Source organism: Sus scrofa, chromosome 18 (assembly GCF_054392235.1).
Source record: "Sus scrofa isolate SSC_HxYL_T2T_F1_AM1 chromosome 18, Sscrofa_HxYL_maternal_Yorkshire_Landrace_v2.0, whole genome shotgun sequence".
In the NCBI taxonomy this organism is placed as follows: Eukaryota; Metazoa; Chordata; class Mammalia; order Artiodactyla; family Suidae; genus Sus; species Sus scrofa.
In genome coordinates this window covers 33608828-33628442 of record NC_139400.1, presented here as the reverse complement: position 1 = coordinate 33628442, position 19615 = coordinate 33608828, and the positions used below count along the sequence as shown (strand labels likewise).

Sequence of the window (19615 nt, the reverse complement as noted above, 5' to 3'; positions counted from 1 at the left end):
CCAGACCAGGGCAGAGGCGTGACAAATCATCCAGCGTTGGCAACACGAACTCCAATACAAGAGGTGCAAGGCCAGAAGCAGAGGGCGGCGTGATGGTGCGGCCAGCAGTGAGCTGTTTCAGATGGAGTACCACATACTAACGTCGTCCCAGAATTAAACAAGGACCCACCAGGAGACATGGTGGAGGAGTGCAGACTCAGGACTAATTTTAGAGGAGAGCGAGCTAAGGGTCCTTAAATGTCGGCGTGCTTTGTCTGGAGCCGACAGACCCTTGTGCTTTGGTCACTAAAGCTCTGGGTAAATAGTGAGTGCAGAGGTCCTGCCAGGAGGTGGCTACTGACGAACACGGGTGCACCTCGTGTCTCCGTTTGGCTTGTCGCTTAGGTGGTTAGTGACCCGAGCAAGCAGAGAACTACACCTCACTCTTGTCCTCTGTCCTAAGATAGCGGAAGGTACACAAAGAGCTTTAAAGCTGTCAGACATAAGCAAATAACGCCTTCATCTGCCTCTTCTCATCAACGACCCCTGCCATTCCTACTTGATATGTTCCCCCAAACAGCTTTTGATACTTAGGAATTAAGCTGCCAACAATGTCATGAGCTGACCAGCGGACATGAACACGAATCATGTTGTGTGGGGTTGTTATCTTGAGCGGCTTAGCGAGGTGCTGGGAGAATAGTTGAGGCAAATAAACGTACTAGAAATCCTCATTCATTCCAGACTGGATGAGGAAATGGCCAAAGTGCGTTCGTACTACTCACATGGTGTTTAAAAGAAACTGGGATCCTAATGCTTTCTGGCACACACACTACATAGACTAAGGCTAAGGGTGGGGCAGAGGTGTTAAAGACGTCTTACTCAATATGCTGACTAGAACTACATTGATAACAATAGCGAAACATTTCGATGGTGTCATGCTAGGTGATAGAATCAAAGTAATGTATGGCTATCAGAACAATGTATCTTCTTAGGTAATTTAAATAGTTCACCGACCATCTGAAAGATATCCACAGCTTTGCTTTACACACAGTGCCAAAATAAAGTCTAATTTGACCCGTGTCCAGATGATCACAGATGCTAACTCAAGGTAGCTCAAGCAGTGCATTTTTACTAGATAGACACATATTGCCTTAGGAACTAAAAAAATCTTTGGAGATTTTATGATGTTTCTCAAAATTTTAAAATAAAAATAGGTCACTGTCTTTGTTTCAGAGCCAGAAATTGTATCTATCAATTTGTCCCTAAATCTTCAGGTGAAATCAATAAAAGCAGAAACGGTCACAGAGGTTTTACATTCAGGCCGATGGAGTCTAAGCCACATTGTCCAAATAGGCTGGACAGAAACGCTTTAATTTCCTTATTTTTAAGGTGAGGATTCTGTTCATTTTAATATACAGATTAACTCATGTAAAGTGTTGTCAAGTTTATGGGACTGCAAAATTTCAGGTCTATTATTTAGGTACCAATAAACTGACTTCATGGTAACACACAATACTCAACAAGTTTTTAAACCAAATTCATAAGGAAACTCAAAAAACTTTGAGAGTAACTGGGTCACTCTGCTTACAGCAGAAATTGGCATAGCACTGTAAAGCAACTATAGTTTAATTAAAAAAAACTCAAAAAAACTTTGAAAGTGTTATCATAGAAATATTAGTAAGAAATTACTAATCAAAAATTTCATCAGTATATATACACAATGGAATACTACTCAGCCATAAAAAAGGATGACATAATGCCATTTGCAGCAACATGGATGGAACTAGAGAATCTCATACTGAGTGAAATGAGCCAGAAAGACAAAGACAAATACCATATGATATCACTTATAACTGGAATCTAATATCCAGCACAAATGAACATCTCCTCAGAAAAGAAAATCATGGACTTGGAGAAGAGACTTGTGGTTGCCTGATGGGAGGGGGAGGGAGTGGGAGGGATCGGGAGCTTGGGCTTATCAGACACAACTTGGAATAGATTTACAAGGAGATCCTGCTGAATAGCATTGAGAACTATGTCTAGATACTCATGTCGCAACAGAAGAAAGGGTGGGGGAGAAAACTGTAACTGCAATGTATACATCTAAGGATAACCTGACCCCCTTGCTGTACAGTGGGAAAATAAAAAAAAAAAAGATATACAAATACAAAAAAAAAAAAATTTCATCAACTGTGCAGTTCATGTACTCACTTCTGTGCCACGCTGCCTTAGGCAGAACACATTTTATTTATTTATTATTTATCGCTACATGCTGCCAATGGAGTGCTAAATTAAAATGCCACCCAGATGGCAAACACATCCCAATGACGTAAGGATGGCCACAGTGCGACTTCTCTCAAAGCAAGCAAGCAGCCTGGCCCTCTGGGAAAGCAGCTCCATCCTGCTCAACTGAGACTTTGAAAATGAGAGCACTGGGGCTTAGACCTGGGAACCTGGCAACCATAGGGCCCAGACAGATCCTCACCGCACAAAGCCTCTGCCTGTTCATTCCATGCTACCTTTTGTTTAGGGCACCTCCACGCTTTGAGTCACAAGAAGCTTAGGTACCAAATTAATGTAAGAATCGCTGTGAGGTCAAGGCAAGCTCCCTCTTTTATTGTAAGTCAAAGTGTGATATGTGGTTTTCAGGAGAAAGCAGGACTATCACTAGATGGTTTATAGCTATCCTTGTCTGTAAGAAAATTCCTTGAATTTAAGAACAAATGGATTGTTCTTTAAAAATAATAGCTAATTTGCATCAAGGCATGTGATTAAAAAAACACTAAAAAATAAAGTTTTACTATCATTTTGAACCCTGGAATATAAATAAAAATGATCTAGTACACAAAAAGTTGGTGATAAAATTAAACCAAAGAAGAAAACTAGTTGAATTTGCCATAGGGTAAATCTCAAACACTTGTTAAAATTTTTTGAAAAATTGCTTTTGAGAAATTTCAAGTTCTTAAAATGAATTATCTCTTCTCAAAAACTGCATGTAAATAATGCCCAAGAAGGAAAGAAGGCACTTAGAGAGAGGTCATTTGTTTTATTTCTTCTATTACAGAGCTGTCAAATCCCTTTATTCTGCAAACTTGGGCTGCCCATTTGAAGAATTCCCAAGGATGGAAGAGAACTATGAGTCAAATTGAGTATGCTGAATTTTAGAAGCAACTGAAACAGGTCAGATTACTAGATGTTATTAATGCAATTTGTTATCTATAACTTCTGGCTTCTGTGATCCAGAGTTAGTGCCTCCTCACTCCCACACCCCTTTATAAAGGGCATGAAATTCTGGCTTAATTTTTTCTAACCTCAGTATTTTTAAGGGGGTGGTTTTCTCTATGTTGTTAACTATTCAGTGATCGGCTTGAATGACCTCTTGCAAGGCAGCTTGACGGTTTACAGACTTCGCTCAGCTGTAAATAGCCCGGTCACTTTCTGGGCCAGAAATTCATTCGTCGATTCAATGATTCAAGGAGGTATTTATCAAGTAGCAACGCCCTAGACACCTTTCTCCGGCACTGGAGATAGAGCATTTTTGAAATACACAAGCCCTGCCCTTGTGGGGCTGATATTCTAGGACAACCATGGGATGAAAGAACTATTTTGTGTGTTAGAGCATAAGGGCTGGAGAGTGGCTGGGCGGCTAGGGGTGGCAGGGGAGGCTGCACGTGTGAATCATGTTCAACACCTGACATTTAAGATGTGCAGGGGAAATAGAATCAGCTTCTGGAGTTCAGCTCTTAGCCCTCTACCCGAGACCTGTGCTGTCCCACCAGCCACATGTGGTAGATGAATACTCAAAACAGGGCTACTTTTAATTGAGATGTGCTGGGAGAGGAAAATGCCCGTCGGGTTTCAAAGAAGTTGTAGGAAAAAATAATGTAAACAATCTCAGTGGTTGTGTATACGGAATACACTTTAATGAGATACTATTTTGGACATACTGGGTTAAATAAGCGATATCCTTAAAATTAATTTCACCTATTTCTTTTAACCTCTTTAATACAACTACTAAACATTTTTAAGTAACATTTATGGTTTTGATCATATCTCTGGGGGCAGCACTGTTCCAGACTATTTTTCAGATGTCCATGCATTTTTGACTGAGTGCAAATTTAACCATGCAAGCTTGCCAAGAATGCGGAGGAAGGAAGGCACGAGAAAATATGCAGATAACTTAAAGAGCTAGACAGTGGATTCTAATTTCTTACTTATTAGCCATGTGACCAGAGGCTGACTGGTAGATAATAACCTCTCTGCTTCATTCAATAGTATTTATTGTAAAGCGTTGTAAAGACCACATGGACGCATGCAAAGTGCTTAGAACAGTGTCTGGTATGAGCTTACTCTTAAGTAAATATCATCCTTTTTGGAAAAAATGGCACTACAAATGTTAACCCTTGGCTTTTGTGACGCGTGTGAGAAGTCTGTCCAAAAATGCCATTGCTCTGGATGAGAGGGACTTAGGGGCTGGGCAGCCAGTGAGAAGGGCACAAAGGAGGCTCTGGTGTGGTGTCTGAGAAACCATACGTGCAAATCTCAGGTCGGCTGGATTTTTTTTTTTTTTTTTCTTTTCAGAACTGCGCCCACAGCATATGGAGGTTCCCAGGGTAGGGGTTAAACTGGAGCTACAGCTGCCAGCCTACACCACAGCTCACACCAACGCTGGATCCTTAACCCACTGAACAAGGCCAGAGATTGAACCCGCAACCTCATGGTTCCTAGTCAGATTCGTTTCCGCGGAGCCACGACGGGAACTCCAGGTCTGCTGGATTTTAATAACAGCAGCACGACCTTGTGCAAGTTACCAATGTTTTCTGAAGTCTCAGTTACCTCTTCTGTAAAATACCTGTTTTGAATAGTTGCTTAAGGAACTCTGAGGCAGGGTAAATGAAAAACCTCTGGGGCAACAGGCAGGTTATTAGATGACACAATTATGATAACCCTGGAGCAGAATTTTACTCTTCTTCGTGTGATACAAACTAACCGAGGATGACGATTATAAGGCTCAAGAGAGGATTGTTTCAAAGTCTTATCAAGCACTTAAGCTCTTAATCACGCAACTGATACTCTAATTTTTATTCACTTTTAAAAGCATCTCCAAGGGTCACTCTGCTGTACAGTAGAAATTGACAGAACGCTGTAAATCAACCATAATGGAAAAAATAAAAATCATAAAAAAATGTTGGAAAAAAAATCACATTTTTAAAATCACCTAAAAAAAAAAAAAGCATCTCCAAAAACCCTTATTAGGTAACCCTGTCACCTTGCAACCAGACGCAATTAAAGGAATGTAACTACATTTCTTAAAAACCTCTCTTCTGTTACTTTAGAGCAGTCTTTAACCGAGAGCAGCTTTCCCTTCAATTCACTTAAATTACTGAGACTATACTCATTTCTCCCTCTTTTCCATGCAAGCATTTACTTTTTAAAAAGTAGTTTTCCCAGAGTCTGCAGCTTTGACACTTGAGCAATGATCTGGAGGGTAAATATACTGGATTAGGAGTTTGGGAGTAACATGTACCCATGACTATCTAGAAAATAGTTAATCGGCGAGGACCTACAGCACAGCCCAAGGAACTCTGCTCGACATACTGTGATAACCTGTGTGGTAAAAGAATCTGAACAAGAATGGATATGTGTATGTGTATAGCCTTTTCACTTTTCTATACACCTGAAATTAACACAACATCGTGGTCAACTATACTCCCAATAAAATTTAAAAACTATGTAAGAAAAAGGAGGACTTGGCTCTGGTGGAAGTGGAGACCAGGTGACAGCAACTTTCAGAAGCAGGGCCACTGTCTTTGCTCCATGATGAAGCCACACCAGGACCCCTTCCTAGTTCACGAGGGAAGGAGGGTCACCCTTGTCGGGGATCCGGACACCTGACTGCAGTCCCAGCTGGCTGACTCTTACTTGACGGCAAGTGGGAAAACGACTAACCATCCTGGACTTACTGTCTGCAAACTACATAAAAACTATTTTCGCAACAGAAATGTGGGGGATAAAATGCTATAAGAGGTTTTCAAAAGGTCCGTGGTGAAAGAGCATGGGCTGCTGCCACCACCCTGGGCTGTCCAAAGAGGGGATGGCAGTCTTGTTATTTTTTTCCATTTCACTTTCCCTAAAGTGCATTCCAGCAACCGTCGTAGGTATGTTCTTTCCCTTTTCTCTGGCTCTGAGTGTTTTGTTTCTGACCCTTCTGGGGGGTCAAACACCCTCAAAGAGCTGAAGACATGTTCCTTAATGGAAGATTTCTGTGAAAAATGACCCAAGCAAACTTGTCTATAATACTGCATGAAAAATTTGATGAAGATGAGAAAGCTAGGTCTAGAAAAGCTTATCACTTGTCTCTGGTGCCAACGTTTTTCGCTGGAACTAAGGGACTTCCTGTGTCTCTCCAAGTATTGAGTACCTACTCTGTGTCACGGGCACAGTGCTGCGGGCTGGGGAGACAACGGTGAAGAATTTTAGTTAAGACCCTGCCAGCAAGAGGATGAAGAGGAGATGGGCAGGATACACGGATAATGGCACAAGTAATTAGATTAATTACAACTGTGACAAGTGGCATGTACACACAAAAAAGTAACAGAAGCTTTGAAATTCAGAGACCCAGAGAAGAACTCTTTCCTAGCGATTTCTTGAGAACAAGACTTCAACCTCTGCTCATTCCTATGACTAACAACTTTCAAAGTTAAGAGCTGCTAACTTTTTGTTTAATAGCATCTATGTTTTACTCTTAGGTTATTTTCCTGGAGTGATAAAAGAAAGAGAGTCCTCTTTTCTCGCTGTAAGAGTCCTTCAAATGTTGGCGACCGCTTCCAAGTAAGATTTCGTGTACACGCCTAAAACCTAAGGCATAACATTAACATGGCCTCAGGTGTTTTGCTTTGCATTCATATAAAAAATACTGCAGAGCTTTTGCAGAGATAAATGGCCCGTGTTTTCCTTACAAAGCATCAGCAATAGGTCCAATAAAATCAAAGTCTTTTAGTATCTTTGTCAAAGCGATCTAATAGAAGACCTTAAAAGGAGAGAGCTTTTCACCAATATCAAAACACAACACCACCACATTGGAAATAATGGCACATACATGCACAAGCATTAATTACCTGTGTCCTTTTCTGCCGGGCCTAAAACATAAGAGAAGAGAATTTAGGAGAAAAGCAAACTCAATTCCGTTGCTCACTCACATAATGCAAGAGACCATCACGTAACGAAAAGTAGCCCTCTTCCTGTTTCTAACTCAAAGTGTATTTTGTTCTTTGTCTGACCCTGAGCATCAAACAAAGCTCTTTATTTTCTAAGATACAAAAAAAGGGGGGAGAAGGAAGAACATGAGAAGCATAAAAGTTTTTCTGGTCTAATACGCACGCCCTTTGCTTCTGTGAAGGAGACAGCTCAGCAGTCCTACCCGACCAGATTTCCAGACCCCTTTTTCTAGACCGTTCTCACACTGGACTTGAGATAAGAGAGTGCTGACTCCAGAGAGGAAGAGGTGGGAGAGTTCCCCGCTCATTCTCCACTGGGTCCAGGCTTTTCTCTGACACAGACTTGTTCTTCTGTGGGATCCAGAAGGAGGTTCCTTTCTGATTGTTAACAAGTTTATCTAGCTGATGCGTGAAAGCAGCCCAGGGCTGTGTACACAAGTGCTTTACCTGTTCATATTAAAATGGACTCTATAACGAGAAAACAAATACAGAGGTAAAACGAAAAACATACTGCATATCTTTTCAGTAGCGTCGGACAAGGGAATGGTCAAAAATATGAACTAAAAGAGTTACAGACAAAAGGATCTGCAGTGTTTTGCACAGGGTTCATAATACTTGGATAAAATAATACTGCGTTTACTCGGATTATCAACAAATTTGTCCCTTTGCAAGATTTGAAAGGTTTTAATATGTCTATTTTTATGTTAATTCTTTCAATCTGTGTTTCCAATATTCCCAAAGCCTGAAAATTGAATGAGTATTCAAAATGTGAAAACCAACCTGTTTATCTTCCACTTTCCCCAAATGATCTAATATTCGTTGCTTTTGCTTTAACACAACATGATATCATAATTAATGATGTTAAACTGGTAACTAAGGAGGTTTCATGTTGTTACTCTCGTGATATAATATTGGTTGCTATAGTGATGGGATGGCTTTTTTGTTAATCACTCAGGAGGTTGGTTATCATGTGCTTGTTAGAAAGCTTGATCAGATTTGGAAAGAAAAAAAAGATCTAACACGGCCAATTATAATCATCTTTTTCACTGTCCCAATTTTGATGAAACTATCCTAATATCAACAAATTAATAAATTTATAATTCATTAAACACAATTTTATATTAACAGTTGCTAAAGTTTTTCTAGTGGATGATTTACTTTTTATTTTTAGAGATGAGTATTTAACACTGTAACTCTTTCCTCCCTAAATTAATGCTACATGTATTACACAAGCTAGTTGTTTTATGATAAAGAATCTGAGGTCATTTCTATTTTAATTATTTCAGTCAAAAGATTGTTGGATAAAAGCTGATTGTGTGACTTTGCCACAAATTTCAATCTATGTATTTCTAAACATCTTAAACTTTAATGAACAAAAATGAATAATTATCCTTAATGAATAAAACCTGAAGAAAGAGAAAAAATGCACAGTCCTCTCAAGAGATCTAATCTTTCAAATGCTTCAATATATTGTAAGCAATTAAAAGTTGCAGGAAATTCTATCAGTTTATTTCAGCCCTCACGATAATCAACAAGTTTCCTCTTTTTTTCTGAGAGATGCTGCAGAACTGAAAATAAAATAATGTAATACTACGCTATACTGTCACTGATCAGGAAAGAATACTCTGCCCAGAGTTTAAATGTTAGACATGCTTACAGTAATGTCAAAAAATACAACCCATGAAAACACGTTTAGGTTTCTTCAAAACTCAAAATAAGAACAAAGGACAACTTAAGCACGGATCCTGGGTCTTTCATTCAAGCAGAGTCCCAGGAGGCATATTAAAGCAATGAATAGGAAAAAGCTCTTCAGTTCACCAGCTGAGATTTTAATGAGACATTTCCCTTTGCCGTGGCACAGGTTTGTTCAGGAAAGGAAAGGACTTCTCACAGAAAAGGCAGTTAATAGGCATTGTTGGCGCCCAGGGCCACTTCGGCAATTGCTCACTGCACTGACCTTCTATTTTGGCATATTCTGTGAGTCTCGTGTAATTGATCAAGGCAGCTTTCTCAAGACATTTTCTGACCACTTTTTTCACCTCTTCTGCTGGTATGGGAGTGGCAATGTCTTTCATTAAAACCTAGAGAGAGAGAGAGAGAGAGAGGAAGAGCATAAAATACTAAAAACAAGTACACAAATGGTCCTAGACCTGACTACTTCGTAGGAAGGGGTCCCTAAGCAACTTTGGGGGGAGAAAATGAGTCGGCACTTCACAACTGGGAAGTAATCTCTCAGTCTTGGCTCCTCCTGTCTAAGCCTCATTTATGCACATCAAAACCTCCCATAGGCCAGGCCACCATTCAGTGTGACTGTCACTTTTCCTCCAGGGACCCACAACACCACTAGAGCAGCTGTTTCAGGGGAGGATTACAGTCCTTAGGATAAGTAATAAACAAAGTTTATCTTGTATATCCCTGATTTAAAAGCTTTAAATCTCTTGAGCAATATACATGAAAACAAAAATTCATTAAAATAAGCATCATTTAGGAGCTCTGTAAAAATTAAGATCTCTACTCTCACTAATGAAACTTTAATCATTGTGATCTGCTGGGGGGGATGGGAACTTCTTTGTCTTAGTGAAATGAATGGAACATCAAATGTTAAAACACAAGGAAACTTTCTGGAATTAAAAAAAAAAATAAAACAAAAACATAATTATTCTCTGTTGGGTCCCTAAATTGTGTTTTTGGATTTTTCTTTTAAAAGTATTACTACCAGCAAATGGAAAATACAATTATGTCCAGAACTCAAACTATAATACATTTATGCACTGTCATAATAACTCATTGGTAATTTTCCTTAAAATTTTCCTAGTGATAAAAGTGCTCACAGTAAATTTTGCTTGTACTATTAGTCAAACTCTATTGTCCATATAATTGATGCAGTTTTTCTTGCTTTGCTTATGTTCAAATTATAAAATATAGCAAAATCTTACCATAAAGACAATACTTTTGTAAGCGTTCTTACTATCCTATTCGTCTTTTACTTTGAAAGAAATACTGAAAGAACATAAAGACAATCATTTCATGCTTCGTTATTTCGTTCTCTTTTGATCAGCCTCAGCTTAAGGATTTTATAATCTCAATTTTTTTTCAATCATTCTAGCACTGGTGATCCTTGAGAACATATTTTCATTTTAATCAGGACAGGTTTCCCTTTGAAAACAAACTTTATCACTTAAAAACTTCCCCCTGTCAAATTTTTCACCATTTCTCATAGTAAAAATCTTTTAACTCCCTGGTACATACTTGGCACTTTAATTAGAACTGCATATCAGACTATTGCCAGAGAGATCCTTCTGTTTAGAGTAAAAAATATATAAGCATTAACAGGCACTACTATTTTTAATGTGATTATCATTAAAATTTAAGATTAATTTTGTTCTACATACAGAACCATGAATTTTACTATTAGGCTTTCCCATGGTGACTAACTTTCAAATAATACAAAGAGCTGTTAAAATTAGAATATGTATATCTATTACAGAGGTGAGTCCAGGGGTTAAAATCAGGCAACGTTTCATAATATTTAGGAGCCACTTTGTTTGGAGTGAGCAGGGAGGGACTGAATCCTCTTTCCTGGTGAAGTGCAGATAAAGGGCTGGTAAGCGCAAAAACTGAGACACAACCTCTGATGCTTCCTCCCCACATTCTTCCAAGACATCCTAAGTATCAAGAATTCACATGTAGATTTTATTTTATTTTTCTAAGATGCCAGGAAGTATAGAGACATGAAAATGAAGAAATAGCCCCTACCATTTGTCTTTCAACCCAGCAAGAGACATGATTAGTGACTATAACTGGAATAAAGGTCACTGTTCATCCTGCGACCTGTCAGTGCAGGACATGAGGGCACCTCTGCTATTACTAACTCTTCCCTGCTCGGGGGAGGAGGGGAGCTCTGCCATGGAAACCAGCATAGAGGCGCTGCACTGGTACCCAGGATGGGATGCTATTCCAAAATGCAAAGCTGCCTTTAAGGATTTTATCTCACTGATGATACCTTAACGGATAGGATGAAATGAAAAGCCTGAACAGCCTGGGTTACATGCAGCTTTTAATATTATAAAAATTCTAATAAAACAGACAACTGTGACAATAATACTTTATCATACAATTCATGTTTGTCAAGGATAAGACAGGAATAGACAGATGAATCCAGGCTGTAATCCAAAGATCTCATTTTGGTCATCAGTTCTAGCCCTCAGCTCCCAAATCCTGAAATCACCGAAGAATGTCTCTCCCTTCTGTTTTTCAGAAGTGTGAATGCACAAGGTATTATCTGGAACTGCTTGGGCAGAGAAATCGACAAGACCAAGTGCTCGAATTCCACAAATCAGGTCCAGAATACCTATTATGAAATATGGAAGATCCCTAGATATTCTTTTTATTTACTTTTAATTTTTTATTATTTATTTGTCCTTTTAGGGCTGCACCCTTGGCATATGGAAGTTCCCAGGCTATGGGGTCGAATTTTGGAGCTGCAGCTGCATGCCTATGCCTATGCCACAGCAACGTGGGATCCGAGCCGCATCTATGATCTACACCACAGCTCACGGCAACACCACCTTAACCCACTGAGCGGGGCCAGGGATTGAACCTGTATCCTCACAGATACTAGTCGGGTTCATTACCATTGAGCCACTATGGGAACTCTGACATTCTTTTTAATGCTGTTAAGAAATAGGACTTGTCCACATTACTGAACCGTTGGTGCCCACCTAGAAAGTGAATAGTTTTATAGACAGATGAAATGATACTTCCATTTCACACCTCATTTGCCACAAAAACAGCAGTGGAGAATACACTGTCATTAATTAATGACTTTCAGCATGGATATAAAACTTCATTTGCTATTGACTTTTTGTACATTTCTATAATTTCATGACTTCCACAATCATCAGTTTCTGTTAAGTCATGAATTCATTCAAAGTAACATGCAAAGTGAATGGAAATAAATTCTGAGATAAATTTAGGATAAAAGAAATAATAGGTTTGTGACTTAAATGTTAAACTTGTATACGGATGAGGACTATGACAGACAGAAGTACAGATAAGTCAGGGGGGTAACAAAAGACAACTGTACAGTCCGCAAAACCAGTGATCAGACATAACTGAAATAATGACTATTTCATGCGGGGAAAGAGGTGGGAAAAATGGAAACTTCCAAAAAGATGCTATAAACTCAGCACAGGATGGCAGTGGTAGCCTTCAGAAAGGCTTTTGGGAGGAAACGCAGGCTACAGAAGAATTTGAATGTAGCCAGAAAAGATGAGAAATTGATGAAATGCAACAGACCCAGAAGACACGGCCCTCGTGGAGGAATGGGACCGTATGCCTAGTTCAATAACTAAAACACACAGCCAACAAGAACACAAACAGTATTTACAAAGTAATGTGCAAACATACCCTTTCAAGTAGTGAAAGTGTAGCTTTCAGCGCACCTTCGGGTCGTCCAAAGGGAAAACAGTATCTTAAAAAAAAAAAAAAAAGTTAAACATTTAATATCCAAGACTGCTAAGTAATTTCCTCTTCTATTACTTGGCATTATTGGAGAACAGTAAAAAGTGGTTAAAAGGGCATCAACCCATCTGGGAAAATTTTAGCTGCTGACATGTACCTAGTCCCATGATTTAAATGTCTCAAGCAGTAAAGGTGTACACTGTGATGAAAAAGGTTCTAAAGTTTCGATGATATGTGTCCAAAAATACAGTAATCAAAAAGGGATCTCCAGGGTCTTATAAGTGAAGAGAAACTTAACTTGCATTTCCGAATACTTTCCTGTTTAAGGTGTTGTTATTCGGGCTCTGTGATAAAATGAAATGACTTTGCCCATTTCCTCCTGTATTTCTGCACCACGGAAGATGGAAACCTCCACCACAGACCCTTTCGGCTTGGCTCCTCCCCACCCAAACCTTCCGCAGCTCTTTCGCGGGCAGTCATTTAGCCAAAACACTTCTGGTCCCAGGTTTTCCTAATGCACATCAACAAGTGGAGGGCAGGTTATATGGGTATTCTGAAATCAGCGTCAGGGCTGGCAGGGGAAGTGGGCTCTACGTGGTGGTGACAAGCTTCCTGCTCTTTACAAGGGGGTCCCTCTTCAGGTCCCCTTTCGCCGTGAGAGAACAGAATGCCAGGGCTCCTTCGACCTGCTGGAGCGCCTCCCTGCTCACTCCACCCCCAGCCCACCTCAAGATCAAGTGCTACAGGCAGCTGGGATGTTGGGGACTGCCATCTGGCTCTGACTTAGACATCTTCAAATGAATAACCTGAAAAGGTCACTTATTTCCGTGTCTTTTACCACCATCCGAGGACTTGGAGGACATATATATTCTAAGACATAATTAACAAGACAATTTTTTTTTTCACACTGTAACTTTAAGAGGTTTAGCTCAAAAATACGTATGTTTTAAGCTCAAGTTTGTTTTACCGGGCCAAATTTTAAAAAGAAAGATTGATTCCTCACAAAGAAGAAGTTAAATTTATATCTGGACTGGGTTTTAGTCTGAGGAAACTTTCATTCACGTCGCATAAATGCAAGTGGCATAGCAATCTAGCCACTCACATTTTTCCTCGGAATACGGTTTACCATTTCCTTTACTATTAAAAATTTCCTTCACTTAATCGGGCCTCCATGCATCCTCCTCTCCTACCCTCCCCAGTGCATAAAATGCCACGGCCAATTTATCCTGATAAGAGTTTTTCCTGTGCAGGGGTGCTTTTCAGAGCATTAGCAAATTTGTAAAGTCGCTTTAATCATTTTGTATACCATAAACCTTAATCCACATTTAAATAAAACACAAATTGGGTCCTTGTAGTCCCCTCCTCCTGCTTAAATCTTTTCAGGGTATTTACATAATCCACCAATTGTCTTTCCTATTGTTTATTTCCATTAACCTGTGGGTGACACATTTTATGAATGGAATGTTACTGATCCCAAGATTACATTTAGCATTTCAGGGCTCTGAGGTCCCACTGGGTATGTTCTGAATTAGCATTAGCTGCCCATGATGTGTAAATAATTCAGCACATTTACAGAGTAAAAGTAATCCTTAATCAATAAAGTACAGAAAATAACTACACAGAAGCTTAATTAATCTTCACAAAACAAGTTTTCAAAGAAGGGGACCATTTTTGTTCTGTCTTTCGGGATAAATATTTTGGGTTTTTACCAATTTGATAGCTGAACAAAGTGGAAAACACTCAATTATCAGATGAAATTCAACCAAGTTTAATACCGAATCTGAATAAATTAAAGTCACCCTGATTTTCACTTTAGTAAATTAATTACAGAGATAAATGAGCCTGAATAGAGCTATCCAATGATTAAACTGTTTAAATTTTAAATTAAGACTTTAAATATGGTATTTTTTTTTATCCAAGTTATAGGTGCACATAGTCTAGGAGGGAACTTCTAAGGGGATTTTTATGAAAAACATTGTCCTTCATGTCAATTCCATCCCATGTCTCATGTAATTTCTCTAGAAAATTTTTTGTAACTTTTAGTACCTAAATGTCTCTAACCTATATGATAATATTTCATATTCTTGATTTTCCAGTTCTAGATATCATACTAACTTCCTACAACGGAAGAGAAGTACTTAGCCTTTTTTTTTTTTTTTTTAATAGATTTAGAGGTGAGACATATAGTGAACTGAACATATTTAAAGGACACAATTTGCTAAGTTTTGACATATGTATACACTTGTGAAACCATCTCTATAATCAATGTATTATATGCATATTCATGACCCCCAAATGTTTCCTCCCCACTTCTGGAGCCCAGTCCCCAGTGATTTACTTTCCGTCATTAAGATTAGTTTGCATATACTATAATATGTAAAAGGAATCGAGCAGTATGAACTCTTTGGGGTCTGATTTCTCTCTCTCAGCATAGTTGTTCTGATAGTCATGCATGCTACTGCAGTGTATCAACGGTTCATTCCTTTTCATTGCTCAGAAGTATTCCCAGACATTTTTTACCCGTTCCTTGTTGACAGTCATCAGACTTGTCGTCATATTTTGGCTATTACGAACAATGCTGGTATGAATATTCACACTAAAGTCTTTGTGTGGACAGATGCTTTTGTTTCTCTTGGGGAAATACCTAAGAGTGGAATAGCTGAGTTATACGTTAGGTGTTTACGTTCTTTGAAACTGCAAACTATTTTTTTTTTTTTCCAGGAGACAACTAGCACATTTATTTTCTAAACTATTCCTATTGATGTAATTTCACACATGCACAAATACTGCCAATAACAGTACAGAGAACTCCTCTGTGCCTTCACTGAGACTCACCAGTTATTTACATTTTATGCTATGAAATCTTTTTTTTTAAATTGGAGTATAGCTGCTTTACAATCTGTTAGTTTCAGGTGTACGGCAAAGTGATTTAGTTATACATATTCATTCCTTTTCAGATACGTTTCCTGTATAGGTTTGTACAGAATATCGAGCGGATTTCCCTGAGCCATATAGTAGGTCCTTGTTGGTTATCTGTTTTATATACAGTGGTGTGTGTATGCTAATAACCACCTCCTAATTTACCCCTTCTCCTAATGTTTCCCTTTTGGTAACTGTAAGTTTGTTTTTAAAATCTGTGAGTCCATTTGTTTTGTAAATAAGTTCATTTGCATTTTTTTTAGATCCTATATATGTGATATGATATTTGTCTTTCTCTGACTTACTTCGCTTAGTATGATAATCTTCAGGTCCACCTATATTGCTTCAAATGGCATTATTTCATTCTTTTTTATGGCTAATATTCCATTGTATGTAGGTACTGCATCTTCTCTATCCATTCCTCTGTGGATGGACATTTAGGTTGCTTCCCTGTCTTGGCTGTTGTAAATGGTGCTGCTATGACCATTGGGGTACATGTATCTTTTTGAATTATAGTTTCGTCTGGGTATATGGCCAGGAGTGAGGTCGCTGGATCATATGGTAGTTCTATTTTTAGTTTTCTGAGGACTCCCCATACTGTTTTTTATAGGGGTTGTACCAACTTACATTCCCACTAACACGTAAGAAGTTTGGCTTTTCTTCACACCCTCTCCAGCATTTATTGTTTGTAAACTTTTTGATGACAGGAGTTCTGACTGGTGTGAGGTGATAGCTCACTGCAGTTTTTATTTGCATTTCTCTAAATATTAGTGATGTTAAACACCTCTTCATGTGCTTTCTGAATGTCTTCTTTGGAGAAATGTCTGTTTAGATTTTCGCCCATTTTTTAATTGGGTTGGTTGTTTTTAGAGGGAAATCATTTAAGTTTTATTGTAGTTGATTAACAATGTGATCATTTCGGCTGCACAATAAAGCGATTCAATTATACACACACATCCCCATCAACAGTGTATCTGCGGATACTCAAGGTCCTTATCAAAAACGATGTTGGCCCTGTATGTCTGTCTGCAGATTCAACCAATCCAAATCGATCTGGCCAGGGATGTGAAATCTAAGGGTAAGAAGGACCAACTGTACTCCTATTTTCTTTCCATTTCCCCCCTCCCCCCGATTCTGGAAGATTTCATTAACCAAACTCTTTCAATAGTATGCATATATTTATGTGTCATTTGCATCAATTTCTAAGAGCTCTTATTTGTTCCCTAGTTTCTTTTTCTTTTTTTAACATCTTATTTTTTAATAGACGCTCCATCTTCTCAAATCTCTCCAAGGATATCAGTAATAGATTCCCGCCACCCCTTCCACCATTTCCCTCTTCCCATGTAATCCAAGTTGCCTTTATATTATTTGTTTGGGCTTTGTCTCCCACAGTAAAGACGTTCCTTAAATATCTGATGATCTTTCCTTGGCCGGCTGATCATTTTCGCAATTAAAAAACTGAGCAGAGGCCATGTGCACTTCAGCGGTACATGGAGACTATGGTCTTTGCTGAAGGGGAACTGAACTGAGCTCTCTCAGTGGGAGTCTTAACTACCCACAGCTTTAGGTCTTCTCTCTGGGGCTAGTCAAGAGTCCCATGGGCAGACACCTGTCACACGCATGGGAGGTCTAAGGCTGCCTGTATGCCTGCCCACCAGCATTTTGGGTGTCAAGCGTGTGGGTTGGAGGGAGAAGGCTGTGACTCTCAGATTTCAGAATGAACATTTATTTAATGCCCGTGTGTCTATGTAATCCTTAACTCCAACTGTGCCAGATGTTTCCTCCCTTCTCCCACCTCTGTCCAGAATTTTACTCTCTCCGGGGAATAAACCTGCAGTGCTCTGCCAGGGAATGGGGTGGGGGGTGGGGGCAGCGGCCCGGCTGCTGAGTTGGAAAAGAGATTTTGGAATCCGAGTGTGTCTTAAGCAGATTTATAACAAATCATCCTTTACTCTTAATTTTCAGAAGGGCTTAAAACTGGCTGTCCCTAAGCGTTTTGCTGAGTGTATGACATAAATCAGATTGTGTCTCTTTTCCCTACTGCCAGATTACGATCCAGTTTTTCATGGGTGGCTAAATCAGGTGCCATCTATCCTTCTGACTTTCAGGCTTTTAATTCATTTTTTCCATTTTTCCCTCTCTTATTCTTGTTGTCCTTATGGATTTATGTCTTTTGAAAAATACTGTTCTTTTACGTTCTGTGAGGAAGCTGAGCCAGACATGCATTCAAACTGCTGTCTTTACCAGAAGTTCCTCATTTATGTTTAATTTAGTTTGCCCCGTTATTTTATGTGTTTTGTGTCTGAATAAAAACCTTTCTATATAAGTGTTATTAATACTCTGGTTACTTCTTTGGTGTGTGTTGATGAGAATTTTATGTTCTTTCTAAATTTTAACATAAGCAGTTTAACGTAAGTGGCTAAAGGAAGATCATTTGGTAGAATCCTTAGGAAAATCTTCATGAACAATTTGAACTTTTTTCTAAATTTCCCTAAATGGATTCCTAGTTTCCTGTTTTATTTTAATCCTATTTCCTTTTACCCAGTTGTCCCATGGATTTAGCAAAAACAAAAGTGGTAAAATTAATACAAACTCTACAAACATCCAAAGGGAATATAAAAGTCGGCCCTAAGTGTCTAGACCAGTTTATTTTAGTTTTTTTTTTTTTGGCCTTTTAGGGCCGCATCAGCGGCATATGGAGGTTCCCAGGCTAGGAGTCAAATCAGAGCTGTAGCCGCTGGCCTACACCACAGCCACAGCAATGCCAGATCAGAGCCACGTCTGTGACCTACACCACAGCTCACAGCAACACCAGATCCTTAACCCACTGAGCGAGGCAGGGATTGAATCTGAGTCCTCATACATGCCAGTCGGGTTTGTTAACCATTGAGCCACAACGGGAACTCCTATTTTAGTTCTTATCTTCAGTACAAAGAGGTAAAAAACTCTGATTCTAGAGAAAAAGAATTCTAGAGTACACGTTGACAAATTATTAAGAGAAATAGAGAAACAAAACTAAGACGGAGGAGACTAAATAGATGATGCAGACAACTGTCATTCCTTGCATCCTACTGCCTCGTTGTGAGCCCTGTGGGGGCCAGGCCTCCCGCTGTGGCTGGCTCTGCCCAGCCCAATTCAATCAGGGTGGTCCCACTGCTTGTCAGTGACTGAGGATCTAGTGTATGGGCTTCCTCTGGCCTTTGGGTTTGGTTCAGGGCTGGGCCTAGAACATATTTCGGGCAAAAGATACAGGCGAAAATCTCCTAAGGAAACTTTTCATCTTAAGGGAGAATCGCAGAAGAGAGAGCTGCCACTACCTTCCAACTCTGGCACGTAGGGATGTGAGGCCAGGGAATTCTGTGGTCTTGCTACCAATTTGGGGAAAACGCCAACCCAAGAAGGAGGGAAGCCCTGTGAGAATCACAAGGAAATGGAGCTCTGGCTACTAAATTCAGCCTGTCCTGAAGGTCACCCTACCTGGGGCCTGCATGTAAGTGAACATAGGCATTTATTTGTTTCAGCCAGTTTGAGGTAGGATTTTGTTACCTGCAGATGAAAGCACTGCTACAAATAACCATGGACACTTGGAGGGTTACTGATGCAGATGCTCAGCTGAATGATGTCTCCACATCAAAAACAGGAAAACCATGTACTGATTTTCACTAAATGACATACACAATAAATTTCAAGATCTCTGCCCAACCTAAAAGACAATATTCCTAACAGCAAATGCAGAGACATCCCCTGCAAATGCAAGAGCCATCTTTGTGTCTCTGTTTTGTTTATAAACTGAAGAAACAAAAAACAAAAATCTTAACTCTAAGTTGAATTCTGTTATGCTCTTGAAAACAGTGTTTCCTAATGTGAATGTATTGGCCTTTGGAGCAGAGTAATTCTCTAGTGTGAGGCAGTCCCACACATCATCTCTAAACCCAGCACCAGACGACTGCCTCCAAGCACAGTTACCAGGACACTTACCTTAAGGCGGTGGGACCAGCCCTGGTTGAGATCACTAATGCAGGGAAACAGATGAATAA

General features: G+C 39.4%; 1 protein-coding gene across 34 annotated transcripts in view; it reads right to left on the bottom strand.

Moving 5' to 3' along the window:
* CADPS2 (calcium dependent secretion activator 2) overlaps positions 1–19615 on the bottom strand; it is a 489830-nt gene that overhangs the window by 109634 nt on the left and 360581 nt on the right. For 22 of the 34 annotated variants that reach the window (XR_014834387.1, XR_014834389.1, XR_014834384.1 and 19 more), the window contains 3 exons: positions 12606–12669; positions 9154–9277; positions 7098–7118 (listed from right to left, as the gene is read on the bottom strand). Coding sequence is in view for 28 of the 34 variants with exons in the window: in XM_085005969.1 (XP_084862095.1) it covers positions 7098–7118; positions 9154–9277; positions 12606–12669 (209 nt within the window). In the remaining 6 variants the exon portion in view is untranslated. The remainder of the gene's footprint in view (positions 1–7097; positions 7119–9153; positions 9278–12605; positions 12670–19615) is intronic. The other 12 variants (XM_021078966.2, XM_085005990.1, XM_003134728.5 and 9 more) reach the window with 1 other exon arrangement.